This window comes from Cebidichthys violaceus, unplaced genomic scaffold (genome assembly GCF_023349555.1).
Source record: "Cebidichthys violaceus isolate CVI_PGR_0920_01 unplaced genomic scaffold, fCebVio1.0.p SCAF_11, whole genome shotgun sequence".
Lineage (NCBI taxonomy): Eukaryota > Metazoa > Chordata > Actinopteri > Perciformes > Stichaeidae > Cebidichthys > Cebidichthys violaceus.
In genome coordinates, this window is record NW_027176274.1 from 6,591,224 (window position 1) to 6,609,659 (window position 18,436).

An 18,436-nucleotide genomic window follows, 5' to 3' on the forward strand; every position below is an offset into this window, starting at 1 on the left:
ACAACAGTGCTGCCATAATGTTTAGTGTTAGAATGGTTTTGGAGGTGTTGATTCAACTGCATGGTATTTTTGGAGTTTGTGGTGCTGTTGAACTGCATTGGGTTATACTGACAGTTTCCTTATATCGATGAAGGTAGTAATAACAAACACCTCTCCTGGTTATGTAACTACAATGACAGAGCTGCAATAAATAATTATCTTAACAGATTAATCTGCAGTTTGGTCAATAAAACGCCAGGAAATAACAAAAAATTTAAAATATTTTACTTTTGTCTGAAAAAACGTTCAAAACCCATAAATATTAAATTATGGATGTAAAATAATATATCTTGTTATTGTGGCAACCAGAGAATGATTGGCATTTTTTTTGTTAAACAATGAATTATCTAAATAACTGCCTTTAGGGGTGATATTTAAAAATGATATCTCTATTGATATCATGTTAATAGTACACATCTGATAACATTCCAGTCCCTTTTAAATCGTAATACACATACAGTTATGGTTACAGACTCAAAATACGAGTGAAGGGAGCTGGAGAGAGGGTCATTAATTTGACAAAAGCGAGAACGTTAAAGATGAATTTGACAAATGTTTTTTTCAACTCTTATATATCATGATAGCATAACCGTGTAGTAAAAAAAATCTGATATTGTGACAGCCTTATCAATAGACTAATCCATTAATGGCCTAATCATTTCAGTTCTATGACATTCTGACTTTGAGATATACTTTAAGTGATAACAGAAAGTATAGAAGCAGAATTAAAACTTCAGTAAAGGTTGTAAAACTGATGTGACTGTTGAAATCTTTTAACAGAAACACACCGTTTTATTCTGAAGGTCCAACAGTTTATACATGAACAATAAAATACAACACCATGTCAACATCGGGCTCCGTGTGTGTGTGTGTGTGTGTGTGTGTGTGTGTGTGTGTGTGTGTGTGTGTGTGTGTGTGTGTGTGTGTGTGTGTCAGTAACATGTCCAGTAACCAGTGTCTCACAGTTTTACTTCATAGAGTAAATACAAACAATAGAGACAAATTAAAAACAAATAAAAACAAGGCAGAAGTGTTCAGTACATTCAACACAGCAGTCGGTTACTGTCTGACTCTGTGTTGGACTTTTAAAGGAGTGTTGACTGACGGATCATTGTGCTGGACCAATCAAATCCACCGCTGTCCCTCCCTGACCAATCAGAATGCTGGTCTCTCCCATGGCGCGCCGGCTCAGATCATCAGAGCTCGTCCTGCCAGAGAAAAAGACGGGCGTCAGACTCTGATTCTCTGTCTGATTTGTGTTTAAAATGTTGCGTTATCGGACGGTTACCTTCCGTTTGTTGTGTAACCGTGGCGTCAGCTGTTGTAGTCGCTGTGTGACGATGTCAGCTATCACGTTGGAGTCCCGGCTATTGATGTGTTCTCCGCTGTGTTCATGCTGTCAACACACAAACTTACAAGTTTAGGCTTTAAAATGTAGTAAAGAAATGTTTTTAAAGTTGAAGAATAAGCTACTTTGGTACTGTTAGGTGATATGATTGCTATCATTGTTGTGCGGCCTTGTTTTAGGTTAAACCCTTTGCAAAACATGAACAAATACATACAGAGTACAGTTTTACTGGATTTTCCAGTGTTCAACGTTGCCAAATTGTTGACATTTTGCTACCTCTAGCGAATGTTACTCTCTCCGCTAGCACCTGCACAATCTGTTCTCCACATGTGCAACTATCAACAGAGATGAGGAAGAAGCGAGGTGGCTCTTTAGCTACTGCCATCAGTGATTTTGGATGCAGCCATCGTATTTTTCCTGAGCTGTCCTAACTAACGAGTCTTGCTTCCTCCTCATGTCTGTTGAGAGTTTCACGTGTTCAGTTCTGATCGAGCAGGATGAACATGTTGCTGTTCTTTCTGTTTGTGTAAATGATGCAGCGTTTTAAGCTGTATTGGAGGCATTTCTGATACTGGTATTGGTATCAGAACAACTCTTATTTATTTCTATGAAAATGCTGCTGCTTCCTGTGCGTGTCCTCACCCTCCTTGTGCCCAGGTACGGGTAGAATCTGACGGTTGGGTAGGCGGTGATTCCAGCCGATTGACAGGTCTGATGATGAGCCTGACAGTCCACCTTCCCAGCTCGAACCTTCCCTTTAAGAATCTGTCAATCACACAGAGAACATCCTCATAAGAGACTTTTAAGAACACGTCAATGTGTGTTTTTCTGTCTGCGACTGACAGGAATCACAGAGCAGAAGTTTAAAAAGAAAAACGGTGTCTCACCCGAGCCAGGACCTCAAACTCTGGGGCGAAGTGTTGACAGGGTCCACACCAAGGGGCGTAAAAATCCAGTATCCAGTGATCCTGACCTGACAGAACCAGAGACCTAAAGGACTCTGGGGTCAGGTCCACCGACGCTCTGGGTAAGGAGCTGCACACACAAGACATTAACACAATTATAGCACTCCGCATCAACGCAATTATTGATTCTTTTGACACAAGAAAGACAGAATATAGAGAAAGAAAGTCTCACCTCAGTGCCCATGATCTCAGTGAATGGGAATCTCTGTGCCAACCATTATAAGTCCTGAGGAGACACACAGATAGATCAACAAGATCAATAAACTAAACATCTTCACTAGTTCTGTGCTGGATGTAGAAAGATGAAACTGATATCCATCTTCCCATCCGAAACTGGGGAAACAAGTTTCCCCAACATGCTGTACATAGTTTGTACAGACATTGTGCATGTAACACAATGTCTGTACGGACAGGAGGAGTACTTTAAAGTGCGGTGCATACATGTAGCGATCTGGCTGCCGGGTGTTGCCGAGATACAGGCGGATTTCAGGGTACGCCCTCACGCTCTGACCCTGACAGAACGACTGAAACCGCTGACAGTCAACTGAGCCAACCAGGATCTGACCGGACAGCAGCTGGAGGGAGAGACACAGAAGGAAAGAGACACACAGGTTAGACATGTTACACAACTCTAGAAGGTGGAATTCACTGAAGAGACAATGTTGTGTTATTTATTTGAGTTTAAATCAGCTTAATGCAGATATACTGTATCAGAGTCAGTGTATACGTCAGCAGTGAAAATACATTAATTTAGAAACTGTCTCCACTACATAGTTTGTCCACCAGAGGGAAGTGACAAGTTGATTTTTCAGCGATAAGATATCTTGCTCAGATATTCTTTAATTTCTTTGATCCCTACAATAATGTTTGGTTTCAGGCTCCGCCTCTGAAAGGCAACACACATGATCAAGGCTTGACTTTTGTGGCATCATCCTTGACCTCTCCCCCCTAATTTCCTGTTATCTCTGTACCGTCAAACTCGCTAATAAAAAGGCATAAAATGCCCCCCCATAAAAGGAATGGTGAAAAAAAAAATTGTAAATTTGTAAATATTTCAAATATTTATCAGTAACGACCTGAAACATCCAGTATCAGTTGGGCTGTGATGTTTAGGCATGTTGTTCTTCTGGTGAGTTTAGTGCTGACTCAGTGTGCTGCCTCGTAAAAAGTAAAGAACTGCAAAAAACATACTGGAATAGTGAGTTTTTAAGAGACACTGGCTGCACACCCAGTGCTTTTCTAGTCTCTGTTTTCATCTGATCTTATCTTTAACCAGGTTTGGGTTTTAACAAATCAGGGTAACAGCAAGTTTGCAAAATTCGTCAGACATGATCCGTTTTCTTTTGAGTTGTCTTGTACCTGCCATGTAGCCAGGTAGCTAACACTAACTAGCTAACGTGCAGATATCAGGCTGATGTCTTGTCAAAACACAGGAGCAGGATCTGCCCTTTAAACTGATCCTTAAACTGGATGTCTGTGCTTTATTTAGTTTAAGCATTTGGCAGTGACAAATACCCTGGCCATGCGTCTCCACTCTGGAATCAGAGCCTGACAGGGGCCACACCATGGAGCGTAGAAATCCACCGCCCAGATCTGCCCCTCAGCTCGACCTGCAACCAACACAACAGGAGAATAAGATAAGTAATAAGTAGTAACAACAGTAGTAGTTAGAAAGTTAGAACAGGAACCAAGAACTTGGTCTATTCAGTTAGACCAGTCAAGTCTGAATAGTGTAAATTCCAAACATCCTCCTGTCTGTCTCTGGATTTAAAGCTTTGTGTTATCAGTGTGAGCAATGAGTAGGCAGCACGTTATTAGAGACGCCGTTAAAACATAATTGGAGTGTCATGTAACTGTGAACTGCAGGAACTTAACAAACTGCTGATGCGTTAACAGAGCGAAACAGCCTGAAGTGGTTGCACAGTAAAACAAGTTTTTAGGTTTGAGAGCACTTTGGGTTTTCTGCCTGGTGGATCAGCTCTGTTAAAGCACAGAGCCGTTTGGTTTAGTGCACCCAGCCCCTGGTCTAGCCGCCAGTACCAGGACTTTCTGCTCCTCTCAGAACTAGTTTTACCTTTAACTTTCTCGCTGAAGCTGGAAGGATCCAGGACCATCACTGATGGACTGACCAGATCCTGCAAAGACAGAGAGAATTTATTTCAGCCAAAGATGTTCCTTCACTTGATGCTTTTTATTTAAAAGCATATTTTTGGGAAGGTGGCAGCAGTAAGAATCACTCCCTGTTGGCAAAAAGCACAAGGAGTAGAGTGCATTATGTCATACTAGCATGTCATTGGTAAGTAGTAGTACCTGTATGAACTCCAGGATGCCATCAGCTGAATGTTGTCCTTCGTATTCATGGACAGAGGAGCCGTTAAAGATCACTGTGGTGGGATAAGCCTGAATATTATACTGATGAAACAGAGAGAAAGACAAAACAAAATGATCAACCTGTCTGTGCTATGCAGCTGTTTCTAACTCACAATTAATGGCGCAGTCCAGATGTGCACATGCTCACCGTAGAGCAGAGGTTTTGGTGGATGGTACAGTCCAGAGTACCAAACTTCATCTGTCCAGCCAACTGGATTGACGCTTTTCTCAGTTCGGGCAGTAAAGCTCGGCATGGAGGACACCACTGCACACATGAATCAAACAGTCATTTATTTCATATCTAAGTAGGTGACGTCATAAGAGGTGTTGTATTTTGAATGAATGCCCAGGTTTCCGTTACAGCCCGAGGACAATAACTCTTCAGACTCTCTCGAGCATGAAGCTTGCAGGCAATGTTTAGCATTGAGCACTAAATTTACACAAGCAGCTGTGATGACGAGGTATTCATTTCCTCCAGTACCTGCCTGCCTCTCTGTCGCTCACTGTTTGTGTTGTAGGTGCAGCACCATCACCAGCCCTGAAGGTAAACAGGGAGTCAGGCCGGCTGGATAATGGAGCAGCATCTGAGGTTCAATCAAGCCTATCAGTAATGACGTGGCATTTCCACCTGTACATTTAGGATTGGGAGAATGTGATGTATGAGACTTTATTTCCTGCTCCTGTGCTTCCCTGCAGCTGAAGACCACCTTCCTCCATTGTGCCTGCCCTTTACTTTGCATTAAACTGCAGCCCAGTTCTGGAATTATCAACAGGTCAGAGTCTTTTAATGGAGCACTGCAGAATCAGAACAACTTTACATTCACATCACAGATATTTTTTGTTGTTATTTATGTATTTATCATTGACACTTTGACAGTATTTGAGTGCCTTTACTGTTAAGTAACAATTAAGGCCAGTGAGCAACCGTTGAATGCTAATCATTTTAAAAATAACAACAAAAAAGATATTTTTGGCATTTTCTTTGTTTTCCCTATTGTACCGAACCGTGATCCAAAAACCAAGGTACCTACTGAACTGTGAATTTTGTGTACTGTTACAGCCTTAGCATCATGTATCTGGTCCACTGCTTTTTTGGAGGAAGATACAGTATGTGATGAGATAGACGTGTCATTAATCAGCAACACACAATACAAACAGGCTTAGTTATCAAACTCTACAAAACAACCCTGAATACGTTCACAGAATTAATGTCGCAACCAGTTGTCTAATTAAAGTAAATCGTCACAAACCGGAGCAAAGAAGTCGACCAGCCAGGGCTCCTTTCTGTCTGAAGGAAAGTTGTCCGGCCTCAGAGTCGTCACATGAGCACGAACGCTGTCCCTCGCAAAACCCACGATGTTGTAGAGCACGTCTTTACCTACAGACAGGACAGACACACGGGTTACACAGACAGACATGGGGAAGAGACAGACAAGCAAACTACAGCCGAAACAATTATTGAAATTAACAGACTATTTCGCTGATCTATTATTCGTTAAAGGAAATAACTTGCTCACTTTCCAGCTCGTGTAGAACATGTTTACATGCTTTAATGTTAAATATATACTTCCTGTCTGAATGCACCTGTATTCATCCTCAGTCTGACAGAGAGATTGAGGTTTTTTTTTTTATACTTTTTCAGTAATTATATAGCACCTAGACCTGCTTTATAATCAAAAAAAGACAGGGAAATCTCACTTTCCACAATATTTCTACAAAAACCCATGGTTCCTACTTCTCAAATATGAATATTTGCTGTTTTTTGCTTAGTTTTCTATGAAGAGCACAGGTTAAAGGTCTGTGGTACTGACCGTGGTGGATCTCAAAGTCGTGGATTCCCAGTCCTTTGAAGACGGCCACACAGGATTTATGGATGTAGAGTGACTGACACAACTTTGAGTCTGCTATACAGTCGACTCTGCCAACCTGGAGAGACAGACAGTCGGTTTGACGTAAAGGCAGAGGCAGAGAGAGACATGCTGAGAGACAGACAGACAGACAGACAGGTACCTGTATGTGGTCATTTTGGAGGAAGGCTTGTAGCTTCTTGTACTCGTTGGAGGCAACGTTTCCGTCTCCAAACGTAAAACTCACCAACCAGCGATGATGGGCGAGCTTCCTCTGGGGACAAGAAGTTACAACAGGATGAACATTGTATTGTGTATTTTAGAGGGTTTATGAGTACCTGGAAGCTGTAGGGTATTTGTGAGTGTGAGTACCTGGAAGCTGTAGTTGTATTTGTGAGTGTGAGTACCTGGAAGCTGTAGTTGTATTTGTGAGTGTGAGTACCTGGAAGCTGTAGTTGTATTTGTGAGTGTGAGTACCTGGAAGCTGTAGTTGTATTTGTGAGTGTGAGTACCTGGAAGCTGTCGCTGGTCAGTCGTTCCAGATCAGGCAGGTGGTTGATGACCTGATTGTAAATCTCTCTACTGTCCAGAGTATTCAGCCACTGGAACATATACACATTGAGTCAGTACTGCAGTACTACACCCAGAATTATCACAGACAGTACAGCGATGTGTTCTGTGTCTTACCAGTATGCTGCCTTGTTGATCCAGAGAACTTCCAGGTGGGAACAAAGCAGTCACTCCACTGGTCACCTGAAATACAGCAGAAGGATTAGAAACTAATACTAGTACTGCAATTTTCCACGTAAGTATCTTACTGTAGTACTATCAATAGTGCTGAAAAATACCTGGAAACTGTCACAGAGCTGTTCCTGTGAGGTGCAGTCCATCCATCCCACCTTAACTAGACCATCCTACACACACACACACACACACACACACACAAATTAGATATTCATATCATCATTATTTAAACCATAGAATCAGTAGAATTAATTACAGTAAATACACAGTATAAGCACTACTTCTACTAGCACCCGGGCCTCTGCTGTGTGAAATAGCCTCCCAGCTCTTTTTCCATTATAAAGGTTAAGCTTTTATTTCTTTAAAGTGTATTCATTTCTTTTCACATTCACAGAGAAGATCCATAATTCAGTTATAATATTAATGCCGCGTTCTCACCAACATCCCAGCCACCTTCTGTCTCGTTCTTGGCTCCAGGCAATCTAAAAGAGAGAAAGAGGCAAATACATAATTACCACATGACAGGCCAGCTGTATACCCACATCACTCACACACACACACACACACACACACACACACACACACACACACACACACACACCTGTGTATACGCATGTGTGACATGCAGAGAGAGACGTGTGACTATCAGACAGACAGGAACCCTTTCAGGCATAGAAAAACGCCTCATATCTACGTGTGCGTTACCTCCGGTGTCACAGCAGAAGGTGATCAGCCAGCCGAGCCCGGACGCGTACGCGTCCTCTATCTCGCTGAACACGTTACCTGACCAAAAAAAACCACAACCACACCCACACGGTCAGACCACACAGAGTGAACTAAAGCAGCCTGATAAGCGGATATGTAAAAGATATAAACTGTAAATGATGAATAATGGTTCACCCTGCCAGAGCTCAGTGACGGTCGTTGTGATGAACTTCATGGAGAAGTGGACCAGGCTGTCTTTAGAGCGCTCCTCATTGAACTTCTCTGGTCTCTATGGAAAGACAAACAAAGTGGGGATGATGACTAAACAAGACTGCTGATGCTGAGCTAATAGAATTCAGCTAAAGCGAGATTTATTCAGACAGCAAGTCAAGTACATGGTGGACAAGTAAAGAGAAGCAGGAGATGCTCATTAAGCAAACACATCAGTCAAATCTCAAAATATGAGGAATTCTATCTTGTTCTTGGCTTCACTGTGAACGTAGCAGGTCAGCATGAACATGAGTAACACGTGTGAGAAATAAAGATCACGTTCTAGATCTCATTATTTCAATAAAACAGTCAAGTCTGCCAAATATTGGACCGCACTGGTAAATAGAAATAAAATCAGCTAACATGAGAAATTGATTCAAAAGGGAGAAAGATCTTATAAATAAATAAATGATTGATCCACTGAGCTAACGAATGACGTTATACTTTAACAGAGTTAAACCGTAGTCATGAGTAAAATAAACAGCTTGTATTACAAAACTGAATTTAACTATGAACCCAAAGCGTACTGGTGAGCTGCTGATGAGCCAGCAGGTTATTTCTGAGAAGTTTATTCACGTAAACATGCAGCTGGTTTTCAGTGTAAACACAAGAGGAAGATAAAGATCGTTTCTAATGGAGATAAAAGCAGAAAAGAAGTGTCAGCGATAAATGTAAAGGCGGTACGCTTCCATTTTATCCGATGTAGCATTACACACTTCACTCCACATTGGTTCATATATGATTAAGAAGGAAACAATCCATAAACAAACCTGTCCTGCTCTGAATATATACAGACTTGGGTAGCTGTTGATGCCTTTACTCCGGCAGAGATGGTTGTTGTCGCCACAGTTCACCGCTCCAATCCTGATGACTCCGTCCATCTCTTTGGCAAACTCCCTCCACTGACAGACAAACACGTTAGTGAGAGAGACGCACAGAGAGACAGACGGACACAATATACGACAAAGGCTCCTGTAGACAATATTTAAGAGGAAATTTAAAACGAGTCTAAAAATATTAGATGTAAAAACAAAAAAACGGGCTTTTAAACAAAGGACAAATTAAAGAACTTGCGGTAGAAATCAAGAACCATAAAAGGATCCAGTGAGCAGCAAACACTTGCATACATGTTCAGTGTTGAGTGTGTTTAGTTTATGTTTATCGTGTATGTGCGTGTGTTTATTATGTGTTTTAGTGTTGTATTACCGTTGGAGCCAGCTGGTGACAGTGAGAGCATCGCGGGAAATAGAAGTTAATGAACCAGATTTCTCCAGAGTTCACGGCTGCCTCTGAAACACACACACACACACACACACACACACACACACACACACACACACACACACACACACACACACACACACACACACACACACACACACACGTTTTAGTGTCTCACAGCCATGAGACAGTGACTGTCCCACTGGGGCCGAAGAGACACAATGAGAGACAATACTGAGTTGAATTATGGGAAATGTAGACTCCAGTGTCCAGTGTGAGATTGATCTATTCTGGGCTGTTAAAGTCAGGATATGTCGACCTTTGCTGCTTCAACAGTGATCATTTTTTTAAATCTTTCTTTTGTTAGTCACCCAACTATATGGAAGCGCTACACTGCAGGCAGACAGCAACAGTATCATCAAGCCAACACCCTTTTTTTGGGCGGGAGCTTCACCCCGACACCACCCAAGCACACCCTTTGTTAGTGTAATTAAACAGCAAAGACTGCTGGCTTAACATACATTATGGAAAAACAAAGCTAAGTCTGGAGGTGTGAATTAAAAACATTTAAAAAGCAATTACCGAATTCTCCGCTGTCCAACGTGATAATCTCCAAATCATCATCGTAGATACCTGGATGGAAAAACAGAATTAAATGTCAAACGACTGTTTAAGAATGCAGACGAGTTCATGGTTTTCAAAGACAATATTCAAATGTTCTGTGATGGCATCAATAAAAACTGCCTCAAAATAAAAAAATTTAAAAAAACAGAAACGACATTGGCTACACATGACCGGTGTGAATGGTTACAAAGACTTACCAAAGTCATATCGGTAGAAGTTCCAGCTCTCGTAGCGTCCTCCCTGCTGCTGCTCGTCCAATCCCTTCTCTCCATATTTATCATACTTCTTCCTGAGGTCTGCGTCCTTCAGAACCTCGTAGGCTCGATTCACCTGCAGGAACTTCTCATGGGCTGTGGCGTCGCCCTAAAACACAACACTGTTTAGTTGTTTTTTTGCGTACACCGACTGAGGTTTTATCAGAGTTTTTTGGGTAGTTCTAGGTTTAATTGGGGCGTTAGGGGTTGTGATTTTTAGCAGGGCTTATAGAGTACGTAGGTGTTTCAGGGTTGAGGCTCGTCAGAGTAACTCACAGGGTTTTTGTCAGGGTGCATGGTGAGCGCCAGCTTCTTGAAGGCCTGTCGTATCTCTCTGGTCGTGGCCTCCCTGTTGACTTTCAGCAGATTGTAGTAGTCTTGGCTTTCCGCCCAAACCGCCGCCGACAGGACGACGAGGAGCAGCAGCAGTGGCACCATGACCTGGACGGGACGAGGTCGCTGAACCCCGAGGACAACCCTGTGCCCCATAATCCAGTTGTCCCAGTGCAACCACAATCACCAGCAGAGGACGGGCAGCTGGAACACACACACACACACACACACACACACACACACACACACACACACACACACACACACACACACACACACACACGTTACTCCTTCCTCAATGCTACCAGCTTTACTGCTGTGTGATGAAGAAGGTACATTTGATATCTAGTCCATCCAACCCTGCAGCCATATGCATTCACATCACTAGTCTGTGTGTTTCTGAATGTCCCGCCTTCAGATGTGGCCAGGGTGGATTGGCTTGGAGCATGGGAGCGGCTGCTGCCAACTTCTACCTTTTATCTCAACTAGGTTGTCAGTTCAGGTTGACAAAAAAAACATTGTAGAAGTGTAGATAGTGTATAAAGTGGTAGGTATCAGGCCATACTGTGTAACTCTGTTCAATAAGTCTATATTTTTGTGATCTTATTTCTTATGGTAGAATAAAGTGGCTCCTGCACATCAAACTTAGATACTTTTGTTATGAACTTCGGCTGCAATCATTCCTCCAATCAGTAGACTGTGAGGAGACCGCTTTCAAGGTGAAGTAAAGATGCAGCAGTCTGAGTTAGACAAAGCAACACAGTATCATCAAGTCACAGAACTTTGAGAACAAAAATCCAACTTTATTTCTCCGGTGAGCACTGGTGGAGGAACAGTAACACAAAGAGCAAATGTTGTACTAAAAGGACTGTATCCCGACTTAAAAATGCATTTTTTGCAAAGAACGAGGGCTGTAGATTTCAAGGATCACTTTAGGGCCAAAATGAACTGGACAAATGATCACAGCTTTCCAGTAACTCCTTCTATGTATATGTGGCTTGCAAATATGAAATCAAAAAAGAACTAAGAAAAATCAGCACCTATCCTTCACATGAGACAACTGCAGCTTCTTGGCCTGATTTGGGGACCTGGTTTTTAACTATTTTTCCAAAGTAAAAGAGGAGTAACACATCAACTTAAAAATAACTTCAACCCATCTAAGTAGAAACTGTACATGTAATGTTAGTAGAGATGTCTCTGGCATTCACTAGTAACCACTTTCAAAATAAAAGGCTCATTTTTAGTGGTTAAACAGGTGAAACGCTGAAGGAGCAGCAACACTATTGTTCATCTCTGACTTGTGTCGAAGATCTCACACACGAACACGGAGACATGAATGCAGATGTCAGCACTTGGAAAAGAAAAACCGGCCTTCCAGAGCATTCTGATAAAAACATTTAGTTTGAATATGCTGTAAATAACCAGAAATTAAAGATATATCATATTATAGATAACATATCTATAACAACATGAAAAAGCACTGTGTTAAATGAATATTAAAAAAAAATAGTCTTACACAAAAGGCAGAGTTGAGGAGAGATGTCCAAAGGGTTGAAATCTTAAATTGCTCAGATGTTAAGTCTTTCTTGACCCTGCAGAAAAGCTATTATGAGCTAAACTAAGCTAAGCTAGCTAGCTGTGTGTCCCCAGTCAGCAGCAACTATTTTAACGTGCTAGCTAATTAACGTTAGCTTATTAGCTTCACCGCGACATTAAGCTGTCTGCAGTGTGTTGGCGAAGCTTGAGTTGATAGTAACGTGTCGTTGGTCGTTTGCCAAAGTTTCGGTCTAATTTAAACAGCAGCTGCGTTATCTTTGACGCGTCTCAACTTTTAAAAGCCTTCAGCGCTGAAGATCCGCATCAGCGTCCGGCTCAAAAACCGGCATTAAGCTACATGCAACAACACACTCCACTTCCGTGCAAGTCTTTTCACAATAAAGGCCGTACTGCTCACCAAGACAGCAGTCTATTTGATGGTGGTAAAAAGATCCGTCAACACCGTGAAATTACAATACATTCAAGTCTTGTATTTAAAAACATGTTTTAAGTAAGTAAAGCATAAGTAAATGTACTTATTCCAAGTTAGAGTTGCGCTTTTATTTCGGCAACAGAACAGTTTCCTTTACAGGGATATTTATTTTGTTGCCTACGGTAGCTTGATTGAACTCGGGGGCCACAAGCCGCATTCCGATGACACAGATTTGGTGCGTTCAGAGCCGCACGTTATATAGGAAACATTCCAATAACACATTCCAAATATATACTTTTACTGTTTTTATTTTTGTACTTTTAAACTTTAATTAGCCTTGTATTCTTCATGTGTCATTGCATTACATCACGTATCATGTTCTGTATGTGCTTCTGCTGTTTACTTGAATTATTTGTATATAGTAATTTTATCCATAAAATCTCTTGAATGCATCTTCACACCGACGCTGTCTAAATGCGCCAGAAGTTAACCAAGTTAGCTGCAGTACTGTAGCGTTAATTGTCAGTCAGCACTCCACCAGAAGCTCTGAGCTACAGAAACAAACTACAGCGGACTGAGTATCATATTTAAACCGCTTGGCTCTAACTAATTGGATGCTACAATTTCGTATTCACTCAAGTAGACTTTTCAATAGCAGTTATAGTGACAAATCAGTTAGCTTTGCTAGCCGTGTGAGCTAGCCGGCCATTCCTTTTGCCTGGCGTCACTTCCTACTTTTTGAAAATCGCGGCCAGAAAGTAACGAAGCAGAGATGGAGCTACAAGGTAAAGAATGTTTTGTTGAGTCACGTTCTGCTGTTATGCGATTTTTATAATGTTCTGCTTTTATTTTTATGTTTATAAGTTTTCTGTCTGCTCTGATAACCTGTTAGCTCATTTACTTTCCTGCTTCTGGTTTTATAAGAGGTAAAACATTATTAGACGTCAATCAGCGGGTTAATAACTGGGTTTAAGTATTTCTCATGTCCATACAGACTGATGGCAAACTAATGAGAGCAGAGATCTGACTTTGTTATTGTCACTGTGCCGTGTTTACTTCAATACTACACAGTGATCTGGAAGTGGACCCAGAGATCACAGTCACAGAGCCAAGCATGTTTTTCTGATGAGAAAAAAAAAGAACCCTCTGAAGGTTGTTTAACAGTAGTTTCCCCTGTTATGAAGGAATTTCCAGAATCCTCAAAGGATTTTCCATCTTGATGGAAAAATATGCACAATAACAAATGACCCTTTTTCCTCAAGTTGCCAATGTTTTCTTTTCCAGTAAAGATTGTAGCCGGAAGGGATGCATGTCTTTAAACTTGTATTACACTTGTGTGGTACAAAATGAGCAAGCAGGAACAGTATGACTCCTCTGACTCACTACTATTTTGGATAAGGAAATTCAGTCAGGAAATATTGAAATAAGTCTATGCAGCTGCATTTGATTTACTGCAGTTAACATTTTATTGAATGAAATAAACATCAAGGCAGACTGGTCAGCCCTGATGGTGACCACTTGTTTGAACCTGTCCACCTGTCCCCGTCTCTCAGTGGGAACTGAACCGATGACCCTGGGCTCTCCCACCTCTCCAAAGTCAACCCCTGGAGCTCAGTTTCTGCCCGGCTTCCTGATGGGTGACCTGCCAGCTCCAGCCAGCCCCCAGCCACGCCCCTATAGTCTGGCCTCGCCCATTAGTGAGAGCACAGGTACGCCCCGAGGTCAGCAGGAAGACCCCATCTGCACATCAGCTGATTGTTGTTTATTCTGTAGATTTATTAGTGTGTCCTGTCCTGCTTTACTTCAGGAGGAGGTGGAGGCTCTGCCCCGCAGCCCGTTGTCCCCACCCCCAAAGATAAGAGTGGAGCCCCACCTGTTCGTAGTATACATGACGACCTGGTTAATGTGGCCACACCCCTCAACACACTCAGACAGGTTAGTACAAAGGCTCTTTATGAAAACAATATTTATTCAGAATCAGACAGTCGTGATGATAAAATGTGATTAAAGCAAGAAAAGTCGTAACACTTTTGAAATGTTCTCTCCGTCTCTCTTCAGTCTTTTCCGGTTATGCAGTCTCCTCTGTCTGCACGGGGCGCATCTACTCCAGGTACTCACTGATACTAAACTACTACTAGTACTACCTATTCTACTGCTGATATTAATAGAGAGTCCGCAACAAGTAACACTTATACTGCAGCTGGTATATATATATAAAATTCAGTTCAAATGTAAGTTTATTATTGGTATTAGCGAGGATCTTCTCTATAGAAATTGTCTAGCTGAATGTGTCGCGTAAATTAATGAAATTTCACTTTCCTGCACCGCTTTGGGGAGATACCTGCTAGTCTCTGGAACTATGTTTCAGCATCGCCAAAGATGAAAGGAACTCTCTGGCATTTAAAAAAGCAGGGTGTTTGTTCAGCTGTCTGCCATATTTGTTATTCTCTCTTGAAATAACAAGAGAGAATAAACACCCCCCCCCCCCTCATAAATCATAGCTCTGCATACTGTGGTCTGCTGTCACCCTGCCTGTATTCACCTGTCTGTCTGTCCCTCCCTCTGCCTGTCTGTCTCCAGGTGTGCATCAGCTGTGCCTGTCTCCAGCTCAGGTGGATCCTTTTTACAGTCAGGGAGAGTCTCTGTCATCTGAGGATCAGCTGGACCAGACTTGGGTCACTGTGTTTGGGTATTTATACTGCTAAATATACCACTAACACTGTTGTACTGCTTAATACACTGTGGATACAAATATATGAACTCTCTGTGCGTGTATTTGTGTTTTTTAGTTTTCCTCCAGCCTCAGCCTCCTACATCCTGCTGCAGTTCGCACAGTATGGAAACATCATCAAACACACGGTGAGAGTCCGGTCGAGTGTGATATTAGAAACAAGGACAGGCGTTACATTTTAATAACAACAAACGTTTAAGAACTGAAGTAATAAAAACACAACTGGGGGAGCTAAATGGTGTTTAGCAGGTGGCGGTGGGCTGTGGAGATAATGACAATTGGTTAGAATAGTCAAAGTTAGTTATTTTTATATCGCAGTGTGCTCAAGAATTCACAAACATAATGATTTTGATGACTGGTTCCGTTTGAGTATCACCACGTCAATCAGGAGAAATCATCCGGCAGAGACGAGCGTGTTTTCATCGTTAGCTAGCTAATGTTCTTTTGGATGCAGTGACACAAAAATAGATTCTTTTTTAAAATAAAAAAGTGATGTTGGAGGCAACTCTCAGCCAGTAAGAGAGTTCACACAGCGGAAATATGACCCTGAATACGTTAAATTTGGATGCAAGATCTCTTTATCGGTGCTGGAGTTTTTAGACCCAGTAGAGCCAAACGATCGGAAACATAGATTTTATGTTATTTACAGATGTATTGGTTTGAATTGATGGATGTATTGGTGATTTATTGACAGATGGCGTCTCCTGGTAACTGGATGCACCTTCAGTATCAGTCCAGACTTCAGGCCAGGAAAGCTCTGTCCAAAGACGGAAAGGTGTTTGGTGACGCCATCATGGTGGGAGTCAAACCCTGCATAGACAAGGTCAGTACCTGTTTTTGGTTCTGTTGTATTTTGTTCTCTGCCGTCTGATTGGTTCGCCACATCAGGTGACATCGAGCCCCGTTTGAAGCTTTCTCTCTCTCTCTCTCTCTCTCTCTCTCTCTCTCTCTCTCTCTCTCTCTCTCTCTCTCTCTCTCTCTCTCTCTCTCTCTTTCTCTTTCTTTCTTTCTTTCGTTCTTTCTTTTCTCAGAGTGTGATGGACAGCAGCATAGCCGTCTCGTCTCCCCTCTCCACCTCCTCCATCCTCCCCTCCACTCCTCGCTCCGCCATCAGACCGCTCAGCGCCGCTTACAGGAGCTCCTGCAGCGACTACCAGGTGACCTCTGACCCCAGGATTCACTTACTTGAAAATGTTAACCGCACATTTGGTTGACTTTAGCAATATAATCTGTGTGTCTGTCTTTAGGTGGTAGCGGACAGACAGACACCAAGGAAGGACGACAGTTTTGTTTCCAAAGCGATGGAGTACATGTTTGGCTGGTGACGCTGCACAATGCATCATGGGATACCTGCAGCCTTGAAGGAGCGAGGGGAATGAATGAGGCGATGGATGAACTGATTCACTACATTGTGTGCGTGTGTGTAAGAGAGAGAGAGAGAGAGTGTGTCTGCTGAGGTGGAGAATCTTTTTGTCTTTCTCTTCTTTTATAATCAGTATTTTTTTAATGTTTTGTCTCAATAAAGTTTTTCTCTGGTTTGAAGTGAAGCTGAAGTTGTATTCAACAGCCACAAGGTGGCACTGTTCAATGTACAAAGTGCAGTAACATCCTCAGGTTTACATGGCGTGGACAAAAGTTTGTGGACACGCAAACAATCTCGTCATATGTGATTGTTGGACATCTTATCTTACAACCCGGATCATGAATGTGCTGCTGTAGCAGCCTTCACTCTTCTGGTTCCAGCCCTTCCACTCACAGCTCAGTCTGTTTTCATTCCATCCCAAATGTGTCTGGTGGGGTTGAGGTCAGGGCTCTGAGCAGACCAGTAAAGTTCTGAGCTGGGGAAACCATTTCTGTATGTCTCTGTGGACGGAGACATCATGTTGAAAAAGGAAATGGACAAACACAAACTGATGACACAATGTTGGAAAGAACACTTGTTCTTGTAAAAATGATTGTATGCTGCTGCAAGATTTCCACTCCTGGGCTCGACAGTAACAGGCAACCACTTTTTAACATATAAAACAATCGGGACAGCGAATCATGCACCCAAATATACGACTTTGTACACGAGGGATTGAAGGTGGACATGTTAACTTATAACTATTAAGATTCAAGTTCTCGAAAGTATAACATAAACTACAAAGCATTTTGTTCAGATACTGTAATGAAGCTTTTGTTCTTTGTTACATTTTCATGATTGAGCTGATGTATAATTGCATAGTATCTTAAAATCTTTATAACAAAATATATAGCAACCGTATTTTCAGTTTCAGCAACCAGAAACCGATGCCTGGCTATCAGCCTGGTAACCAGTATTAGAAGTTGGTTTCTGCATTCATTGAAATGAACCAAACCAGGAAAGAACGAGTCAGACCAAAAGTACACACAGGGTCATAAACAGAGGTGTCCACAAACATTTGGCCAAATTGTGTATTTAAAGGAACAGTTTGACATTTTGAGAAATATTTGCTTTCTTCCTGAGTGTTGGACAACAAGATTTATACCCCTCTCATGTCTGCACATGGAATAGGGGCCCAGTAATGATTTGCTTAGCTCAGCAAAAAGACTGGAAACAGGAAGACAGCTTTGCTCTGGCTATAGTTGACAAAATCTGCTCTACATCTCTAAAGCTCACAAATGAACTTTTGTGTATATTTTACAGTGACATGACACCAGGAAGTCACTGCTCCTAGCCAAGTAATGGTCCTGCACATACTGTATATATACTTCAGTCCTGTGTATCATTGTGAAGAGTGTAGTGTCCCCCAGCAGGTTAATGGTCTATTAATCTGTAAAAACTGTTGAAGATATCTTTGTTACTGTTAATAATGACGGCTCATTTTGGAGTAGACGGTAGGGAACTGGGCTAACAATGCTGTAATTGTATCACGTATAAAGACCTTGTTCAAAAGAATGTACATGTTTGTATTTTATTCATGTTGATGGATACTGTTGTTTAGAAAATCTGGTTTAATTGACAGTGATACATAAAATATGGAAGTTCGGTTGATGC

At 41.9% G+C, this 18,436-nt stretch overlaps 2 protein-coding genes across 3 annotated transcripts; one reads left to right on the forward strand and one right to left on the reverse strand.

Annotated features, from left to right (window-relative positions):
• Positions 1 to 776: 776 nt before the first annotated feature.
• On the reverse strand, positions 777 to 12,588 carry dnajc10 (DnaJ (Hsp40) homolog, subfamily C, member 10). Its single transcript, XM_068702180.1, has 25 exons — positions 12,237 to 12,588; positions 10,664 to 10,924; positions 10,331 to 10,496; positions 10,092 to 10,142; positions 9,495 to 9,577; positions 9,059 to 9,190; positions 8,214 to 8,307; positions 8,019 to 8,096; positions 7,752 to 7,795; positions 7,418 to 7,483; positions 7,257 to 7,322; positions 7,082 to 7,171; positions 6,733 to 6,843; positions 6,534 to 6,648; positions 5,973 to 6,100; positions 4,871 to 4,987; positions 4,663 to 4,764; positions 4,427 to 4,487; positions 3,868 to 3,962; positions 2,794 to 2,927; positions 2,525 to 2,578; positions 2,275 to 2,422; positions 2,030 to 2,152; positions 1,328 to 1,435; positions 777 to 1,247 (listed from the first exon to the last, which is right to left on the reverse strand). The coding sequence occupies exons 2-25, from the start codon at positions 10,874 to 10,876 to the stop codon at positions 1,236 to 1,238; spliced, it is 2,391 nt and encodes a 796-aa protein (XP_068558281.1). The 5' UTR covers positions 10,877 to 10,924; positions 12,237 to 12,588; the 3' UTR covers positions 777 to 1,235.
• Positions 12,589 to 13,186: 598 nt separating this feature from the next.
• Positions 13,187 to 16,967, forward strand: nup35 (nucleoporin 35). Of its 2 annotated transcripts, none has more exons than XM_068734815.1 (9): positions 13,187 to 13,474; positions 14,243 to 14,410; positions 14,497 to 14,624; positions 14,748 to 14,799; positions 15,270 to 15,378; positions 15,479 to 15,548; positions 16,115 to 16,243; positions 16,452 to 16,577; positions 16,668 to 16,967. In XM_068734815.1, exons 1-9 carry the CDS (start codon positions 13,462 to 13,464, stop codon positions 16,743 to 16,745), a joined length of 873 nt encoding a protein of 290 aa, XP_068590916.1. In that variant the 5' UTR covers positions 13,187 to 13,461; the 3' UTR covers positions 16,746 to 16,967. The 2 variants fall into 2 exon arrangements, with proteins under 2 accessions (XP_068590916.1, XP_068590922.1); XM_068734821.1 differs by having other exon boundaries at positions 14,243 to 14,398.
• The last annotated feature ends 1,469 nt before the right edge of the window (positions 16,968 to 18,436 follow it).

Excerpts from the sequence above, each read along its gene's own strand:
- dnajc10 (XM_068702180.1), bottom strand. The coding sequence starts at position 10,876 with ATGGGGCACAGGGTTGTCCTCGGGGTTCAGCGACCTCGTCCCGTCCAG. Across the intron at positions 6,101-6,533 it reads CGACTTTGAGATCCACCACG|GTAAAGACGTGCTCTACAAC; the intron begins GTCAGTACCACA and ends TCCTGTCTGTAG. Across the intron at positions 3,963-4,426 it reads CTTCAGCGAGAAAGTTAAAG|GTCGAGCTGAGGGGCAGATC; the intron begins GTAAAACTAGTT and ends TGTTGGTTGCAG.
- nup35 (XM_068734815.1), top strand. Across the intron at positions 14,800-15,269 it reads ACGGGGCGCATCTACTCCAG|GTGTGCATCAGCTGTGCCTG; the intron begins GTACTCACTGAT and ends GTCTGTCTCCAG. Across the intron at positions 15,379-15,478 it reads ACTTGGGTCACTGTGTTTGG|TTTTCCTCCAGCCTCAGCCT; the intron begins GTATTTATACTG and ends TGTGTTTTTTAG.